Source organism: Barbus barbus (assembly GCF_936440315.1).
Source record: "Barbus barbus genome assembly, chromosome: 28".
NCBI classification, from domain to species: Eukaryota; Metazoa; Chordata; class Actinopteri; order Cypriniformes; family Cyprinidae; genus Barbus; species Barbus barbus.
Window position 1 is genome coordinate 7,848,836 of NC_136756.1, and position 19,653 is coordinate 7,868,488.

General features: G+C 37.4%; 1 protein-coding gene across 2 annotated transcripts in view; it reads right to left on the reverse strand.

Annotated features, from left to right (window-relative positions):
- Nucleotides 1-19,377, reverse strand: part of LOC306848647 (fibroblast growth factor receptor 1-A-like) — a 46,932-nt gene extending 27,555 nt beyond the window's left edge. The window contains exons 1-5 of one of the 2 annotated variants that reach the window (XM_079383316.1): nucleotides 18,883-19,377; nucleotides 10,738-10,903; nucleotides 1,910-2,167; nucleotides 1,715-1,798; nucleotides 1,174-1,346 (exon numbers count right to left, since the gene is read on the reverse strand). In XM_079383316.1, the coding sequence (XP_079239442.1) occupies nucleotides 1,174-1,346; nucleotides 1,715-1,798; nucleotides 1,910-2,167; nucleotides 10,738-10,864 (642 nt within the window). In that variant the 5' untranslated portion in view covers nucleotides 10,865-10,903; nucleotides 18,883-19,377. The remainder of the gene's footprint in view (nucleotides 1-1,173; nucleotides 1,347-1,714; nucleotides 1,799-1,909; nucleotides 2,168-10,737; nucleotides 10,904-18,882) is intronic. The other variant, XM_079383315.1, reaches the window with a different exon arrangement.
- Nucleotides 19,378-19,653: the final 276 nt, after the last annotated feature.

Below are 19,653 nucleotides of genomic sequence, written 5' to 3' on the forward strand. Positions count from 1 at the left end.
TGTACGCGTGCATATGTGTATGCATTGCAGTGGCCTCAGACACACTCCAGATGGTAAAGTGTGTATGCGGTGTGGACAGGAAGAGGACTAATGTCTCCCAGCTGGAGAACACCTTGATGAGAAACACAGACGCTACAGGTCCACAATAACACAAGCAGAAAACAGTGGAAACTATCACTTTAAATGTTCATGTAAAAGGGGGTAGAATGAAAAAAGAAAAATGTAATTAAAAAAATGTTGTTTCAACCCAAAAATTAAGATTCTGTCATTTTTTACTCATTAACTCATGTTGAAGTTCTAATCCCATATTCTTTTATTTTTAAGAGAATTTATTAATATTCACAAAACTGTTTAGCTCACACCGTTTATTTTATAGTTCAAAAGAAAAGAAAAAAAGACCATAAAAGCATCATGAAGTACTCCATACAACTCATAAGCTATATTCAGACTATACTTATAAAGCACATATTAATGCACAATCATATCCCTTAATTTCTACCCCATACCTAAACTTCATAAGCAGCAAATTTGGAGTTTATTTAGGGAAAACTCTTTGTTTTTGTTTTTTTTGTTACCAATTGCTTTTTTATATGGACAACAGATGCCTAAAGAAAATTCTCTTTTTGTGATCCATAACACAGTACCTGGAAAAATCAATTCCATAATTGATTAATTTTAAATTAAACCATTACTGTGCATAACTAGAACAACTGTGGTCTGAACTACAAATTTAACAAGTGCGAAACAAGTGAACTGAGGCTGAAACGCAAACAAAGCACAACTAATAATGATGCTTTGCTAAGGAAATAAATGAAACGTTTTGTTACTTTGGGTCTGTTGATATTCAACATGGTCAAATGAGTAAAAGGACAGAGTTGGTTTATCCTGGAGTTTATTGTCATCTGTCTGAGCACACGCAGTTGTGTAAAATGAGGACAGCCAAGCAAGAGTAGGCCGCCTCCACCAGAAACCCACGGCTCCAGTGTCTGCCTTCCAGGCACGGCTATTCAGCCTCTGTCATGCTACAGTGAGGTGTCTGGAAGACAGATCTGTTGAGGATGAGGTGCCCTTTTAACCCCCAAACCAGAGTAGCTGGCTAGCAAACCTTGGAGTAAGGTAACCAAGATGTTGCATGTTTCATGATTTTAATGGGTTGTGGTATAGTTCCCTCACCTTGTAGCCTCCTATTCGCTGGTCTTTCTTAAACTCTTTGCCGTTCTTTAGCCACTTGAGTTTTGGTGTAGGGTTACCATTGGCCTGGCAACGGAACTTGACGGTTTTGCTGGCGGGAACCGCATGGAGCTTCTTCTCCATCTTATCAGGTTGAGCCCAGACGGGCGCCATTGCTGAGGGACAAACAGAAAGCACATAAAATAAAATTTTAGAACAGTAATCCAAAGTGGCAGATCAAAGTGTATGAGATTTGGGTGTTGGTTGCTGGTTTCACTCCTGACTGGCTAGATAGTGCCCTTGGGACTCAAAGAGTAATCCATCAAAAGTAATAAAGACTTTCAGTCTAATGAACAAAGGCACATTCCACAAGACGCCTGTGGTTTATAAAGACAAAAATGTGCACTATTTCCTGTTATAGTTCCTACTTTAAAGGAAAATCCTAACAATTTTGTAAGAAACAGATACTGTTATTGACATTCGCAGTTCTTTTAGTCAGAGATTTGAGCACAGAGAGTTTGACTAAGAGAGGAGGGTGACTCACGAAGCAGTTTCTGGTCACTCGATAGCTTGGTCTCCTCTGAGGAAGACTCATCTTCTTCATCATCTTCTGAAGAAGCCAGTCCATCTGATCGAGAACAAAAATTTTGGTAAAATTTTTGTTGTTGTAAACAATACAAAAAACAACCCGTAAAAAAAAAAATCTGTAATATTAATCAGTATTCTGTTTATTTCTCACCTGTAACGTTGACACTGAAGTAATCTGTACGGTTGCTGTTGGGTTCCTGAGCAAAGCAAGCATACAGACCAGAGTCAGCCGGCTCTACTGCTTCAATCTCCATCTGATGGTTACGCAGGCGAGTGTGCTCTCCGTCAACCAGGAGAATGTGGTCCTTAGTCCAGGTCACTTCCTGTGTCTCCACTATACTTTTACAGCTCAGCTCCAGTTTGTCCCCCGGATACAAAGTGTATGGCATCGGCTCGAACAGGGCTAACACTAAAAGCAAGATGTAAGAAATGTAGTTAGGTTTAATAAAATTAATTAGGGATGTTTAATAGAGATCGGGGGCATTATTTAAAAAAAAATATTTGTTTGGAGTTTTACATTTACAGTTGAACAGGGAGTTTTCAACAAGAACCACCACATTATCAGTCAACACCAAAGTCATTTAAGATTTCCATTTGAGGTCTTAATTTTTCTGTTCTTATGAACAACTAAGAATTTATCTTAACATCTTTCTTGAAAAGAAAGGTGTAATCGAGCCCTAGCGTATTAGTGTTTGGCATCCTATAGATGAGCGACAACACCTTCAAGCATCTATCAAAGATCCCACCTCAGTCACTGCTAAATCAAATCTGAGTTTGAATTAGTCAAGGGCCAATTGTCAGGCCAATTCTGAGATAGAGCTGAAATTTGATTATGGGATGCAAGGTTGGGGGCATTGCCTCAGACACCACCACCTGAGCCCACCCGTCGCTCCTGACGACCAGTAGAGATGGGGGGAGGGGGGTAAGACTCGGGGATGGGAAGTCTAAATATAATTACGCTGATTCATTGTCCATCAACATTATGTCACCCGTCTGCAATTGCTCATACTCTTTTAAAAGGGGGCTGCTTTTTAGAGTAGTGCACTGGAGAATTATCCCTGTTGGGGGTCCTCTTTAAAAGAATAGACTGTCGAGCATATACTGACACCATATGCTAATTGTGACTCTTTACTAACAGTAAGCCAAGGTGAGATTTTCGCATTTACAAAACAAATGGTGTCTGCTTCATATTCAAATGGTAATTGGATTAATTTCCTTTCAATAACAATGCATTTGACTTGCTGAAAGGATATGAATGCTTGGTTTCCTGTAAAAGATGCACCAGGACTTGATGATTGTTCAGAAAAAGGTCAAATTTCGATGAAATCCTGCCACCCGCTGAAGACGACATTTACACTATTGTTTTGAAATGCGAGTAAATCTAAAGAAACAATGCTTGGCCTACATCCTACTGAGTCACTGTGGTAAAAGAGCCAAAACAAAAAGGTGAATGCAAAGGAAATTACAAAAGAAAACTTCTTCTGAAAAGTCTGGCAAAGGTTGTGAAAAAGCATTCACTTAAGAAAGATTTTAAGGAAAGAAAGTGCTTAGGCGATACTGTATGCTCGTAACTGACACATCTCTAAAGTGCAAACGTAAGCCAGGTTTCCTCTGACTAATTCTGCTGTAGTAACTCCGCCCACCACTACCATTAACTCTGCTAATAAAGGCGAGCAAGAAAGAGGCCTGTAGCAGCAGGTTTTTGGGCTGGTATCCATGGTGACCTCAGTAGGGTCTAGTTAAGGTATTTCCTGCTTCGCATGTGTCAAACAGGCTCTTAATCCTGACAGGAACAACAGGGGCCACGGAGGGATCAACTTTCCCCACCAAAACACTGCAGAAAAGAATGAAGGAAGGAGAAAAGAAGATGAGCTAGCATAGTCTTATTTAGCCACAAAATAAGTAAATAAGTTCACTTTAAATAAGTAAATAGTTCAAGGTTGGATTGTTTTCAAGTTTGGCAGGGCAATTTTTATATACCTTAAAATCTATACTACAAAAAAAAAAGCTATTAAGCATTTACACGCTTACTGGTTAGGAAAAAAAAAGATGGTGCTGTATGTAAATTTTCACTCTACTGAAGCAGAAAAAAATAATATGTTTGCAGATATTTAGGAAACGTGTTAAGTTCACATACTTGTTTCTCTAAAAAACAATGCCACAGTTATTCTGCTTTGAAATGTGTATTTTGTGTCAGAATGTCTGTTTTTGTTTTGGTCTGTGTGACTCCGCCCACTGCCAATTTTGACACTCTGGGTTGCCAGTTGTTGGAAAACAGTGTACTGCAGCTGTGGAAGCCAGCAAATGTACTGGCTCAGAGATTGCAGCCTCTGCATCCATCTAAAAAGCTTTATAACCAGAGGCATATTAAAACGCGGATAATTCAACTCATAAACTTACAGTGCAAGTCTCATTGCCTGCCACTGTCAATTATGTTCATTCCCATTGCATGTCTTCAATCTGGCAACCATGTGAGTGTTGAGTCTTAGGAGGAGGGGGTGGGAGAAACAACGCTCTCCAATATTTTGCATATGAACTGGACCTTTAATTGGTCTTTTGTAACAACATGCCCCAATAGCAGGCACTCTATATGATAAGCTATCCCAGTGAAACCCGCCATTCATGAATCAGCGAAAATACAGTTTCTAATTATAATAACTAAAAAAATAATTAATGAATTAAGTTTATTTAACCAGTGGAAACTTATCAACAACCTGACATTTATAAGAAATACCTTTGTCTGGAAAATGCAGTATCAGTCATTCAGTTAAAATCTACCTTCATTATATAATTGCCTCTTGCTTTTGAATGCCAGTGTGGTTTCTTTGTATTCACCTGTTTCCCAAGAACAACATAAAAATAGAATTATTGGTGGGTGGACAGAATTTACAAAAACAATTGTCTAATTTAAGAGGGTTTTAAACGACATGTTTGAAACCACATTAAAAGAGAAAACAGATTTGTATACTGGCACGAAAATGGTCTTATGACAAATAACCTGGGTCCATTCAAAGACACTCACTTCCACCCTAAAAACAGCACAGCCTCACTTGACCTCAGTGTCAGTGAGCCAGAAATGTTTCACGTTATAAATGAGAAATTTATAATAAAAAGACACACTGGCTGATCGTAAGGTCATGACAATGAGGTTGTAACTTCCTTTTGGCATTTTCGATTGAGCAGAGCAGATGCCGAAAACATTTTGCACCAGTCACCAGAGAAGCTGCTTACTGTGAGGTATCAAGTGAGAGTATTCTGCAATAATCACACAGGGAGAAAATTATACAGCTGCTTTATGATTTATAGTCATTAATCGACATGCTTCCTTCCAGGATATTAAATAGTGGCATGTTACCAAGCCATCAGTCACTTCAAAGAACAAAACACCATGCAATACAAGCTGAAGACCGCATGCATGTGCAAGCTACAGAGTCCAGATGTTGTCTGGCACAACTACTACACTGGAGGGGAGGGGGGGGGGGGGTTATTAATTGGAAAAAAGGGAGAAAAGAATATAAAACATATTTGGTGTACTGGTTGTTTACTACTATATATTAGGGCTGTCAAAATTAACGTGTTAACGCAAAATAATTTTAACGGCACTAATTTTATTAACCTGTGATTAACACAGCGCGCATTTTCCGTTTGACCCATGGCCTACCCCATAGCTGGAGGAATGGAGATGGACATTGTTTCTAACTTAGCGAATTTTCAGACCCCTTTAGCGACAATTTTTTCTCAAAAAAGCACCTAGCGACAAATCTAGAGTCTTCTTGAACAAACCTTATATGGTTTCTGAGACTCTCCGGTTCTGCCACACGAGCACGAGGTCTTGCTCCCAGCGCGCGCACACCTCTCTCTCTTTATCTGCATCTGCTCTGTTCAGCGAGCAGCAGCGCTTTCAGTTAAACAAAGATATTATGTTGCTTCTCTAATTTTACATTCAAGTATAGCCGAAATCTCAGCACAGCTATTGTCTTTATCTTATGTGTATTTGATTTCATCAGACGACGGCTGATTATAAATCAGGTTTTTTTGTGCAGATAAACATTTTGGAAGGGAAAGCTGGTTATAGTCTTAAAGGGACACGTTTCGGTCACTATATAATATTAATTTTGTTGTCTGACAACAGAAACTGTCAAATGTATCAATGAAAACAGTTTATTGAGAATTTTGCTGCATCAGAATACAGTATGTGGCACAGAGAGGCAAACAAATGTAGCCTAATAATAAATAATAAATGTACATTTTGCATGTTCAGAAGAAGTGAGCTACCCTGTCCTGCAAATAATAATGGGAACCTGGTATGTTCTTTTTTCATGTGTCTAATAGATATGAACAAGTTGTTTGAAACGGTCTTCATGCGCTATGTTGACTATGGTTTCACTAATAATAAACATACATTTGCATAAAGCATCCATATTTGTCCATGCCCATGTTGATAAGAGAATTAAAAACTTAAAGTATTAATTTAAGGTACATTCAGAACAAATAAAAATGTGCGATTAAGTTGCGATTAATCGTGAGTTAACTCATGACAATCATGATTAATCGCGATTAAATATTTTAATTGATTGAGATAGATAGATAGATAGATAGATAGATAGATAGATAGATAGATAGATAGATAGATAGATAGATAGATAGATAGATAGATAGATAGATAGATAGATAGATAGATAGATAGATAGATAGATAGATAGTATATACAGTGTAGCAATCCCCTTATAACAATGCTGTTTTTAATACAATTAATATGGCAAATCTAATTCTAATTCAACTATCTTCAAGAAAAGCTGCACCCTGTCGTGCCGAGTCACTCCTCACGGAAACTCAAAGCTGTCGAACTTCCAGATTCTGTGACCAGATTAGTTTGGATTAAAGTCCATATTTTCGGGAAACCAACCCAGCTGGAATAGCATAGCATTTGTTTTTCTTTCCTGCTTCAAGCCATTTGGAAAAAATGATTGACATCCCTGAAAATCAAGTTAATTACAGTAAATCATGAAAGGGAATGTTTTTTTGGCGATGGACAAAATGAGAGGTGAGCGAATGAGACTTAGGCGGTGTGCAGGAAAGGCAGAGGGGCTTTTCAGAGAGAGTCTGGAAACAAGAGAGGAAGCAATAGAAGAAGAGAATGACCACAGGGATTTCCTTTCACGAGAGAGAATGATGGTCAAGTACAGAGAAGAGGAAAATATACAAGTAGAAGGAGAGAGCCAGAGCGAACTCAAAGAAATAGTCCAACAAATGACCAGTCCTTTACTCCTTTATCCCAGTGATCTGCGGCTGAGATATCAGAGGTTTAGTCTCAGTAACAGACTGGAATGTGCACAGTCACAAAGAATTAAATGCAAAGAAACTGGAATGTGACTGTTAAGTTTATTTTGTGACCAAATTTGATTATTCTTACAAGCAGTCACTGATTAGTGAAGGTGTTGGCTCAGTGTGACACTAAAAGAAACACACACACACCTCCTCTCACATTAACCTAACTTGTCTTATGCTAGCCTGCGTCAATTAAAGCCCACATCAGGACTTGGATGCTAATGGCATTTGTTCACAATGGCCATAATTGTACAAACATAATCACTGCTTGCCTACACGCAAATGTGGCCATGCATACACGCACAAGGTCTGCAGTAGGGTTGGAATGAGATCAGCATGCTCTGCTGAATCACAGCCATTGTTTCCCCAAAGTATTTATTCATCTCCTTCTAGAGAGCCAGATTGTTTTAAAGAGAGCAAACATCATGTGGCAAGAATAAAAAAAGAGTCACACATTAAAATGCATCAGTGCACATTAATCATGAACAACAGGAATCAGACACATGGAAACACATATTAGCAATAATTTTCTGTATCTTTAAAGCAATGTATTACGTATAATGGGGACACTATTGAGTGACAACTCAATGAATGACTTTCGATATACTGATTTAAAACGGGTTCATTGAAACAGGTTTGAAGTATGAAACTGGTTTGAGCATCTGTCATAATCTGTCATAGCATCCATGACTAGTTGGAGCGTGTTATATTGCCACAGACTACTCACCTACTAAAACAAAGACAATCAGCTTGAGTCTTGTAGTGTGCGCTTGGCACTTTGGAGGTTAACAACATAGTGTTGATACTGTTAAACTATTAAAAATACTTTAAAACTATTAATATATTTTTGAAAGAAATTGAAATAAAGTTAAATATAGATAATAGAATAAAAAAATGAAATGTTGCCTAGTGAATAACTAAAATAAAAAAGTTAAAGTACTAAAATAAATAAAACTGAAACAAATGCACTAAAGCTAACTGGAAATATATATTTCAAAAAATTACAAAATGCAACAAAATTATTAAAATATATAGTAAAACTGAACTGAAAAAGAGCTAAAAACAAATACTATATTAGTATATAAACACAACTAAATTAACACTAACAAAACCACATTGTATCAGCATTAACCATATATAAAGTTATAAAGGTGTAACATTAATTTGTATTAAAGGAAAAAGGAACATTTTTGAATGACTTGCAAATAAGTCCACATTTATATTAGATTTGGATTTTTATTTCCACTTTCAATTAAATACATTTTGGGCCTTTGAAAGTCTTCCGATCCCAAACCATTCAAGAGTGTTTAGACAAATTTGAAACACTACTACAAGGAAATCCTGTTGTTTGTGCAGGTTGCATTCCCACCTAGGGAAAAAAACAAATGTAACCGAATGCTGGAGTGTCAGTCACTCATCAACAGCTGAAACTATCATTTACACCACAGGAGGCCTGAGGGGAGAGATGGAAAAGTGCTCTCTGTCCTGACAGGAGGAAGAAGGGAGAGGAGGAGTAGAGGAAACACGTAGAGGCGTAGAGCATGCCTGGCCATTTGGCTGTCAAGCATTAAGTAGGTAAAAGGTAATCCATCACATATTGGTTGGGTTGGGTTTTCCTCCTTACATTATAGTCATAACAAAATCTTTTAGGGAAATATTCAAACAATTAGGCAGAAACTCAAATATATTACCAAAATAGTCAGAAATTAAAAAAAATAACTTATATCCCGGACGATCCCCCAATTTGTTAAACCCGCAGTGAGTCTACAACAATAAATCTGTGTTCTTGGTGATATTTACCCACTTTCTCATGCAATTCAAGTTTTCAAGAAGAGTACTACCCATAGGTCTATGATCTCTACCCATAGGTCTCGCAACTCTGCACTCAACCACAAGAAATCGTACTTCATTTTCCCAGAAACACGATCTCCACTGTGGAATAGCACCACAGGGCGGAGTACTTTCTGTGTCTTCTTTTAAAAGCAGTAATTTATAGCGTCTCCGGTAGTCAACTCTTGACAACAAATACCTTTTCATTACAAAAGGAGGATGGTGAGACAACGGGGAGGGAAAGAGAGAGATAGTGGGGGAAGAGAAAAGTGAGGTATTTTTGCATAGCCGGAGGGTACAGATGGCAGCTATTTCACACCTCCAGCTCTGGGGTAAATTCAAACCTACTGTGTTTATTTAAAGCCTCCACAGACGGCCAGAGCAGAAGTGACCGCTCGCTTTATAATAGTGGTAACTGTAATGTAAGGCATTTAGAAGTCTCCTGGGAACACTGTGCTTCCGAAATCCAAAAGATGATGATGAAGCTACGGAAGCACGTTTGGGCCTGTGAGAGCCACAGGCACTCGCTCAGCTGGAATGTTGCCAAAGGACACATTTTTCAGGGTTTTATTTCAGCTGGTGTTTTTTTTTTTTAACCCGTTTCCCTTTTTCACTCTCTGTCTATGACTTAAGTGAATGAAAGTCCTTAGGGTTTTAAATGACTATTTTGGATATGAGGTGGAAATGGAGAACGAATGGTATCCAAGTGTAAACTTCCACAGCTCAGTGTAGAATGTGTTTTCCCTTTGGCACACCACTGACACACAGCATATTAGAGATATGAATATGGTTTGAGAATGTGCATATAGTCATACAACATAGCTATACAATTGTAATGCACAATTTCAATCAATCAAATCAAACTCATTTTAATGGGGACAGCATTTTACTTTCTCTAAAGAATAATAAGAACACTGTACACAATTTTGTATTTTTTTTTATTTTTAAGTATAATCAAACTGGATGTATGAATTACTTCAACTTGAATTGTTTTAAAAATCCGAGTTAAATCTCATTTAACTTAGAAATGAACTTGGAATTGTTAAATCACATTTTTACAGTGAATACTAAGAAGAAGAAAAGTGTTGGCCACAAAACCAGTCATAAGGGTCAATTTGTTCTGAATAAGCTTTCCATTGATGTATGGTTTGTTAAGACAGGACAATATTTGTCTGAGATACAACTATTTGAATATCTGGAATCTGAGGGTACAAAAAATACTGAAAAAAAATCTAAATACTGAGAAAATTGCCTCTAAAGTTGCCCAAATGAAATTCTTAGCAATGCATATTACTAATCAAAAATTAAGTTTTAATATATTTACGGTAGGAAATTTATAAAATATCTTCATGGAACATGATCTTTACTTAATATCCTAATGATTTTTGGCAGAACAGAAAAATCGATAATTTTGACCCATACAATGTATTATTGGCTATTGCTACAAATATACAACTATACAACTTAAGACTGGTTTTGTGCTCCAGGGTCACATATAAGCTTAAGGTCACTGTGAAACCTTACTGATGTTCATTTATAAGAAGTAATCCTAATGATACTCTTGCAACATACAGTCTGTTTAATTTAGGCTCAGACAGAGGGTGGAAAACAATTACACCTGTTTTTGGTAAAAGAAACCTTAAGCAACATTAAGTGGATTAAAGAGGGAAAAATAGAAAAAAACTGCCATGAAAGTATAGGATATGACCAATTTAAAACTATTTCAGGTTGCTTAATTGCAAAGTGTCTGAGACATGGTTTATTATTAACACATCTTCAACTGAGACACAATACAACAAGAGTACTACAAAAAAGACTTACTCTGTTCTTGGCTGGCCGGTCTGCTTTGGGACTGAAGAGCCTGAGTTAGAAGTACTGCGAACAGCAGCAACATGGTCTTTATCATCATCATCATTATCAAGGATTCTCTACTCTCTGAACTCTGCATCCAGCCCAGCTCTCCATAAAAACAGCTAGGACATCAGCACTGGGTGGAAGACGGAGAGAGAAAAGCAGAAAGCAAAGCAATTAAGAATATTCTGCACTAATGATTAAAGACAACATGAATCTTTCATAATGTGACATTTCAGTGAAACACTATATTCAGTTGGAAATAACATTGGACGGGACTTGAATGCAACCTTCTAGATTTGACTGGATTGTTAAACAAAGGCAATGATGTTATTGATTAATATTTTTCTCCACCCACATGACTATTACTATGCAAGCATTCTGCTCAGAATCATAAATCAGACTAACAAATGTGCTAATTATCTCTTTAGAGTAACGTGCACTGAGGAATTGTACAAATTCACACTAAGGACATTTACTGACAATATAAATCTTACCGTTTTTTTTTATTTTAAACAAAATTTGAGAATAAGAAGAGCATCCCTGACAGAAAAATCCTGTAAAATGCATGAGCTGATCAAAGCATGCATGATCAAAGATTTTTTTTGGATAGTTTTATCAGGCTATCCATCTATCTAAAGGCTGTCCATCCATTTTAGGTGTAGCCATGAGGCTGATGAAAACATAACTTTGCTGTATAAGGTCAATAGTGGAACAGCACGTCCTTTAAGAACTCAAGGATTTTCACCTCAGACTTTTCCACTACAACAGGAGAGAACATTCTGAGTCTTAGAGTTTGCATCAACTAAATCCCTTTGAACAACAAGTTAGCATGGCACTTTTTTTGATAATTAGTATATCAATGTAGTAAGACAAAGCTAATTAAGAAATCAGATTGCATAAACCGTGACGTACATAATTTTATAGTGGAAAGAAGTTGTTCATAGTGCTGCTGTTCTGTGCAGGGTCACTCCATCTGTTTGCTCTTACAAACACATGCAGTAAAATACACAGAAACACAGCTCCTCCAACCCTTCACAGATATCTGTCAACCCTGTGCTGGTTTAGACCCCAGCATGACCCCGACACGCCATTTGTCCTACCAGCTATCGGAACTCATCATTTACACATTTCATCACACACTCCACTATGAGCACATCGGTCAGAAAAGAGCAGCATTTCACAATTCGCCAGATGTTTTTCTTTCAGAATGTTCAGCTGTAGTAATTTGAGTGTCTTTGCTTGCACTTTTGGTAAATTTAATGCATCTATGCTTGCTGAAAGTATTAATTTCTTTAAAAAAAAGTGCTCAAAACTCCAAACAGTAGTGTGTATATATAAGGTTTAGAAACTAGATCACCTTGCACAGTAAATCAAAATTACAGTAACATATCTTACACCGTATAATTTCTAGCTCTACTGCCCCTGTAAAAAAGGTGGTGCATAATGCCCTTGAGATGAATATTTTACAGAACAATGCTATGAGATGTCTATCGCATTCACAGCTGCTCTAATAAGGACGAGAAATTTGGACAAACACCAAGAATTGAGACTTGATACACATAAAACCGTTCCCATAGAGTTCGTAATGGTTTCATTTTCCAAACCATGTCCGCAGCTGGTACAAACCAGAAGAACAGACAAATAGAGAGACGAGCAAACGGTCAGACAAGGGTGACGGACTCTGAGCTTGTGCCAACTCCAATCGCCTGCCAGAAACTGCAAAAGACACCTACAACATGCCAATAATCATCCCCAAGCCAAAACCATACACCAAAAAAATTAGATGGAACATTCAGATCTGCGTTCGGGCTGCCACTGATCTGAAGAGAGCATCTGTCATGTATATGAATGAAACAGCTTCTTTTCAAGCACACAGTATCATTATTTCTGTTACAAACATTCAAATAATCACAGAAGTACTCAGATAAAATAAGATATAAACTAGATGAGTACGGTAGCGATTAAAATAGAGTAAATCACCTTTTGACACTTCAAATAAAGATTTATCAAGTACATTGTTATGCTAGGTGGGTGTCGAATGGGGGCTGTTAAAAATGTGTTTGTATTTGAATCATTTAAGCGATTACTTTAAAAACGCTGATTCATCTAGTAATGAAACAAGTAAATGTTGAGTGACAAGAGTCATTGAATCAATCAATCATAAATGTGATTTTGTTTAGTTGTCTAATGTTTTTTTTCTTCAGAATCGTGAGAAAACCACAATGAAAAAAACAAAACTCGATTTATCCGGAATCATGCTACTCTATTTTGCACACAAACAACTCTTAGGCCCTGTTTACACTAGTGTGTTTTCATTTTAAAATGATAACGATCCTCGTCTACACTGGCATTTTCACTGCGTTTCAGAAACGATCTCGGTTTACACTACACAACCGAAAAAACATATCAAAAGTCAAGTTTGCTCCATTCACACTGAAACGCAACCCCGAATTTTTCAAACTAAAACGGGGTCTGCAGCGTTTTCAAAAATCTCCGTTTTCGAGGGTCGAAAACACCGGAGTAGTTTTTATGTAGCCTGTTGATTTTTGTTCAATGTACTCAACTTCAACTAAAGACATGTTTGATATCTAAATGTTTGACTTCATTTTTTTAATCACATTGGAATTGAAACTGGGAATCGAAAAGAATCCGAATCGATAAGCAGAATCAGAATTGGAACTGATCAAATTCAAATGATACCCAACCCAAAAGATGAATCTGCTTTGTGTGCCAGTAATGTACTGAAGTGCAACAATAACAAGACATATGACAAAATCAGAACACGCACCTTATAATAAACCAGGCAACATGGTGTAAATAAGAGATTTAGGCACCATCTTGCACACAAAACTTTACAATAAAGGGAAATTTCATATATTTCTAATTCGTTTAATTTCTCTACAGTTCATCTAGAATTAATATGTGAAGTATTAAAAGCAAACAGTCTGGGAAACTCCCCACAGGGCAGGTGAGCTAAGAGGAACTAGACAGAGTTGCAAAAATTATCATTAAAACTTCAGAAAACATGTTAGCAAAATCTCAGTTTGCCGATTATTTTAAAAAAGCATGGTAATTCATTTTTGGAGCTATTGAACAGCTAGTGCACATGCTCTAATATATAAAGTTGTGTTGTTCATGCAGGAAACATGTTTGAATCTGTGACATTTCTTTCATCACATCATTTATTATCCCCTCTAATATACAAAGCGTAAGTTTTGGCAAATCTGTACTCATTTAATCTCTTTAACATCTTGTTATTTAGTCTAGCCTTATAATGATTCAACAGGTCAAGTTAGAGTAACTTGGCTGGAAAGACTAATGTACCCTAAACTAGTTTTATTAGTTTATGATCAAATTACTTGGCTAAGATTACACTGATGCAAATGTTTAAAAAAATTTTAAAAGAAAAAAAGCTCCTTTGTTTATGTGAACTATTTCTAAGTAAAACAAACAGCAGAATATTCAGCTGATTATATTTCTTTCCACAGCGTTCATTTTGAGAGGGAAAAAGGAAAGGAGTGCACGGAATAAAAAGAAATAGACCAAGTCAAGTGGAAAGAGAAGTTAGTACCCTAATAGGTTGTTTGCACATGACGTCATTGCTGTGGCGCGAAATGCAGCTGGAGGGCAGGACGTGTTTTTTCTCCAGAGGAATCAGTAGCAGAAACTCAAGATGCCTGTGTTTTGCGTTGTTTGTGAATGCTCATATCGGTCAAATCAAGAAAGCACAAGGAGCTTTTATCATGTACGAAAATGTGTTGTTCATAAAGGAGGAAAAGTCAAGAAATTGACTTAAAAACACGGGGAAAAGTGCCTTGTAAAACTGCGTCTGCGGTCGGGAGGAGCCGAGTCGGATAATGCTTGTGTGTGCAAATGATTAATATAAGATATAATACACTAAGATATTAATACAGATATAAATAGATAATCCAGGCCTGCCATTCACCGTGAGACAGTCAGAAGTCACTCAATGCTAAACGCATGTAGGCACGATGTAAATAAGATATTATTTGCAGTACAGAGAGCTTCATTGATAATTATGGAAAATTGTGAGATTGCAATAAATTGAAGTGAGTGACAGCTTTTTAGTGATTATATAGAAGCGCTATTTACTCGCTTTCTAGGCTGAATAAAAGTTTTACTTTACGTGCTGCTATCAGGACCCACAAACCTGTATGCAGCAAAGTGTCAGGAGTGACTAAAAAAAAGAGAACGGATGATGAGATGGAGGAAAGTCTGTACTATACTGGTTTAGGCGCTATAACAAGACATATGTTACGTGATCCTTATGTTATAAAGAGGAGCGATTTTTAAACTAAATTGAAATACATGCCATTGAGTTGGTGGATAGGCTAAGCAATTTACCCTGATTGCAAACAAGCTATTTCGAATCCCGTATTTATATGAGGGATGTGTGATATAGGTCACTCCTGAAACTTTGCTGCATGTACAGGGTTTGTGGGTCCTGTTAGCAGCACGTAAAACAACTTTTATTTAAATTCTGTTTTGATTACAGCCTAGAAAGCAAGCAAATAGCGCTTTCATGTAATCACTAAAAAGCTGTCGCTCACTTCAATTTATCGCAGTCTCGCGGTTCCTTTATAATCAGTGAAGCTCTCTGAACTGCAAATAATATCTTATTTACATCGTGTCTACGTGTGGCATTTAGCATTGAGTGAATTCTGGCTGTATCATCTTGTATCCATTTATATATGTCTTTATTAATATCTTAATATATTATTATATCTTATATTAACCATTTGCAAACACATGCATTATCCGACTCGGCTCCTCCCAACCGCAGACGCAGGTTTAAAAGCTATTTTTTTTGGCGTTTTTCAGTCAATTGCTTGACTTTTCCTCCCTTATAAACAACATATTTGCGTACACGCTAAAAGCTCCTTGTGCTTTCTCCGTTTAACCTATTTGAGCATTCATAAACAATGCAAAACACAGGCATTTTGCGCGTCATCAGAATCTCGTGATTGCAAACCACCTATTAATGAACCCCAGCGTGTTTTTCTCTCCCTCTGATCATTGGAGGGGAACATGGGGAGAGTGTACAGCAGGCCCAGCTCATTACCGCTGCCTACTACTGGAGCGGAACATTCCAGAGAACAGCATTGGTTTGTGTCGGAGACGGGACGCCTGACCTCACTCATTCCAGCACCGGTGGGAGCCAGAGCAATAGTCGGCCCACTAAACCAAGAGACTGCTACTCCATGGGGAGGCTATTAGGGCCCGGCTGATGAACTTTACCAACAAAACTCTTTCCTGCATCTTTATCTGTTTTCTGCCAAATCTCTAATTCTACTCTAAACTCACGGTCTATTGCTGGGTGCTCTTGAAAAAACAAGATCCCGGACGAACCCCCAACCAAAACCGAATCTAGTGTCATCTTGTCATTTTGCACAAGGCCATTTTGTTTTGCTACAGATGTGTTGATGTAAACAGAATTTCTCCATTTTGAGAGACTCCACCTAAAGTTTCATGCTAAAGCTCTCCGACAGTTGTGTAATATTAACTTTCTTTTAAAAAGTGCTGGGAGATGTGCCAACCCAGCCCTGCCAGCCCAGTAAATTAGAGGGCAGAGAATTCCTCTTCTCTCCAAACTCTCAACACAAACTTCCACCGGAAGAACACCCACGGCACAGCACGTCTTTTCTCCTTCATCCATTTGCTCCCTTTCATTTTCAAACAACAGAGCATTTCACTATAAAGCGGCCACTACAAGATCACCACAATAAACCAAAATGGGTGTTTTTGCCTCACTACCTCACTGACGTATTCCAAGATAAACAAGCTTACTGACTTTGATTAATGCAACTCAAACGGTCAATGCCATGTCCCTCTATGGAAATGCCTCTGATGCTTTGCAATATACTATAACTTCACTGCAAACCAGACGAACTGATGACCTGTCTTGAGCGGCTAACAGTAAAATCACTGGTCAGATCCTAAGGGACGAGCAGCAATAATGATTTCCCCTCTAATTTAAGTAATTGATGTAATTACGGACTTAAACAACTACTTTTTCACGAGGTCAGTTACAGTTCTTTAGTATTTCAGTGGCTGACTAGAACTAGCAAAAACTTTCAAAAGAAAGCACTAAAACGGTTTTATGAATAAAGGAACCAGATATGATTCGAAAACATCATTATCTACCATGAGCTTTATGTTCTGTGAAAATGAGTTTCGAATGAAATTACAGAAATACATCTTAACAAAAGGGTAACTCTCCTCAGGCTACAATACGGGTCTTCATTAGGAAACATATTTTCAGCAAATGTTCTTGAACAAACTGCCTAAAGATGTTCATATCTAATCGACTTGCTCACATTTCTGCACCGTCTCGCAACAAGTCTGGGTCAAGTCTGCGCATGCAGTCGCCAGCCAGCATGTTGCCGTTCACAAACCGCTCTGCTCCTCCATCACGTTCTCCACACCGGTGAAAAGGTGGAAACTATCTGTGACTTTCTGTTTCTTTGAAACGACAATGGTCACTTAAGAACTGAGAGAGATTTTAAAAGGCTGAACTGAAAGAAAGGATGTCTGTAACTGTAGTATAGGTAACTGGGTAAATATAAAGAGTATTGCAATGATCAGAAAGTTCTAGACTGCACTACACAGTCCAAGAATGAAGAGGGGGGTTACTTTGCAATACTCTGAAATTATCTAGTGAGTGATGAGGAAGAAAAGAGGGAGTGACGCTGTGAGGTGGGTGCAAAATTACTTGGCCATGTACAAAGTGACAGAACATAAGATCTGAAGCACAACAACATTCAAGAATGTTAAATGATAAATATATGGATGCATATGTATGCGTGTGTGTGTGTGTGTATACATATGCATCATTCAACATTCTTGAATATTGTTGTGCTTGTGCAGATATCTTATATATGTGTGTGTGTGTGTATATATATATATATATATATATATACATACATACACAATACAATACAATATAATAAATATATATTAATCTCTGTGAAAGGTACATTGCTTTAGCTGCCCAAATAAGGACATAAATGTTTCTTTCAGCTAGAGAGTTTTTTTCTGTCATTGAGAATACTGAAACGCTTCCAGGATTTAATGTGTCTCACATCTTTTTACGATGTTTTCATAAATTACCCTTCTGCCACAGTGCCATCCAAACTCATGCTTCAGTATAGTTATGTTGTTTGTCCTTTACTGTGGGAAGATAAACAACTGCAAGAACAAACCTGCCTTTCACATCAAGATAAATTCAGGCATTTATTTTGGCAAAGAGAATATGCAAAACCTCAAGATGGAGGGCCAATATTACATGTACACAATAACAATAATTAAACATAACAATACAAAATAAAGTGCAATGTCTACTCAGAATGATAGGAAACTGTCAGGTCCCATTTCTGACTAGTAATAAAATAAGAATTTATTAGCTCAAAGCTGTTATACAAGCTGAACAAACCAAAACACCTTATCCGCAGAAGCCACTAAGTGAAACAGGAAAGGTTTTATTTACCTACATCTACAGGAGAGCTATATAATGTCTTAAGCTGCTCTTGCTAAAGTTGCTGAGAAATAGTTTTTTGTTGTACTGTACTGGATGGCTTCAAATATGAGATGTTATTCGAGAGCGCGCATGACAGTACAGGCACGCGCATCAACTTGTTCTCATTATAGATAAGATAAGGAGCCATCTAATGATGAAAGCTAATGAGATCCCACAGCATCCTCATACGAAACCCGTACAGGAAAAAATCTAGTCAGTCTCAGTAAGAGACACATGTAACATTTAAAACCATACATTTCAAAATAATTTCAAGACATTTAGGCTATTTATTAATGTATTAACAGAGACAATTTGTCTCTTTAAGGTTAAAATAGACTAATTTAACCAATCAAAATGATTAAAAGCACGGTGCAAAAAAGTGTGTGCACAAGAAGAGAAAAGAAAATTAAATAACCTAAATAGTAGGCTATACGCGTTTCTGTCATCTCTTCCCAAAAAGCGTGTTTTTATAGTGTACAGGTGTTTTTATAAAAACACTACTAGTAGCTAATTCAGATTCCACTGTATTTTACTACAGACGAACATGCTAGAGTCCATTTACAGGCGTTACTCACCTTTTCCTTTCAGGAACAATCTCCCGGATCAGATTCAGAAGTTCATCAAACACAGGCTCCCAAATAGTCACTGGACGCAACTCCACATTTCTTCCTCTGTCGTAGCCTTTTGGGTTTTCAATAAATCACTCGGCTGTTCCTCTTTGGTCTCGTCCGAGAATGATGTGAAATGTGGATATACTCAGCAGAGACGCGAGATCGAGTCAACCCGTGCGGTTTTTGTTTGCAGTCGGGCGAAAAGAAGGTAGAGGGGGAAAAAACTTTTACCCCAATCTCTACTTCAAAGTCAAAACTAACCAAAACGTTCAATTGCGACTCGCAGTCCTCTGTGTAAATTATTCTAGCCTCCGGAAACTAAGTTTACTTTTGTATCTTTTGACTGGTCTGAAGATAGTCCGTGTCGTCGGCACTTCAGAGGATACAGCGAGACTCCGCACTCATGGATGGAGGAGTGTGAGCAGAACCTGACTCCCCCTCCATCACCAACACCTCAGGACTACCAAACAGCTCACCCAGTGCATCCTGGGATTGTAGTTTCTGTCAACCTCTCTTAAAAATCTTATAAAATCCCTCGCTCAAAAGAAAAACGATGTAATTCTATATTTTAAATATAGCTACATTATTATACACTGAAATTTGTTTTAAGGTAAGTGGTCGCAAACAATTTATTTTAGCTACATTTAATTAAAAAAAAAAAAAAACATGTTGAAAGTTAGTCAGCAAAATTTGTTTATTTAAATGTAGCTAATATAAATTCATTATATTTATAAA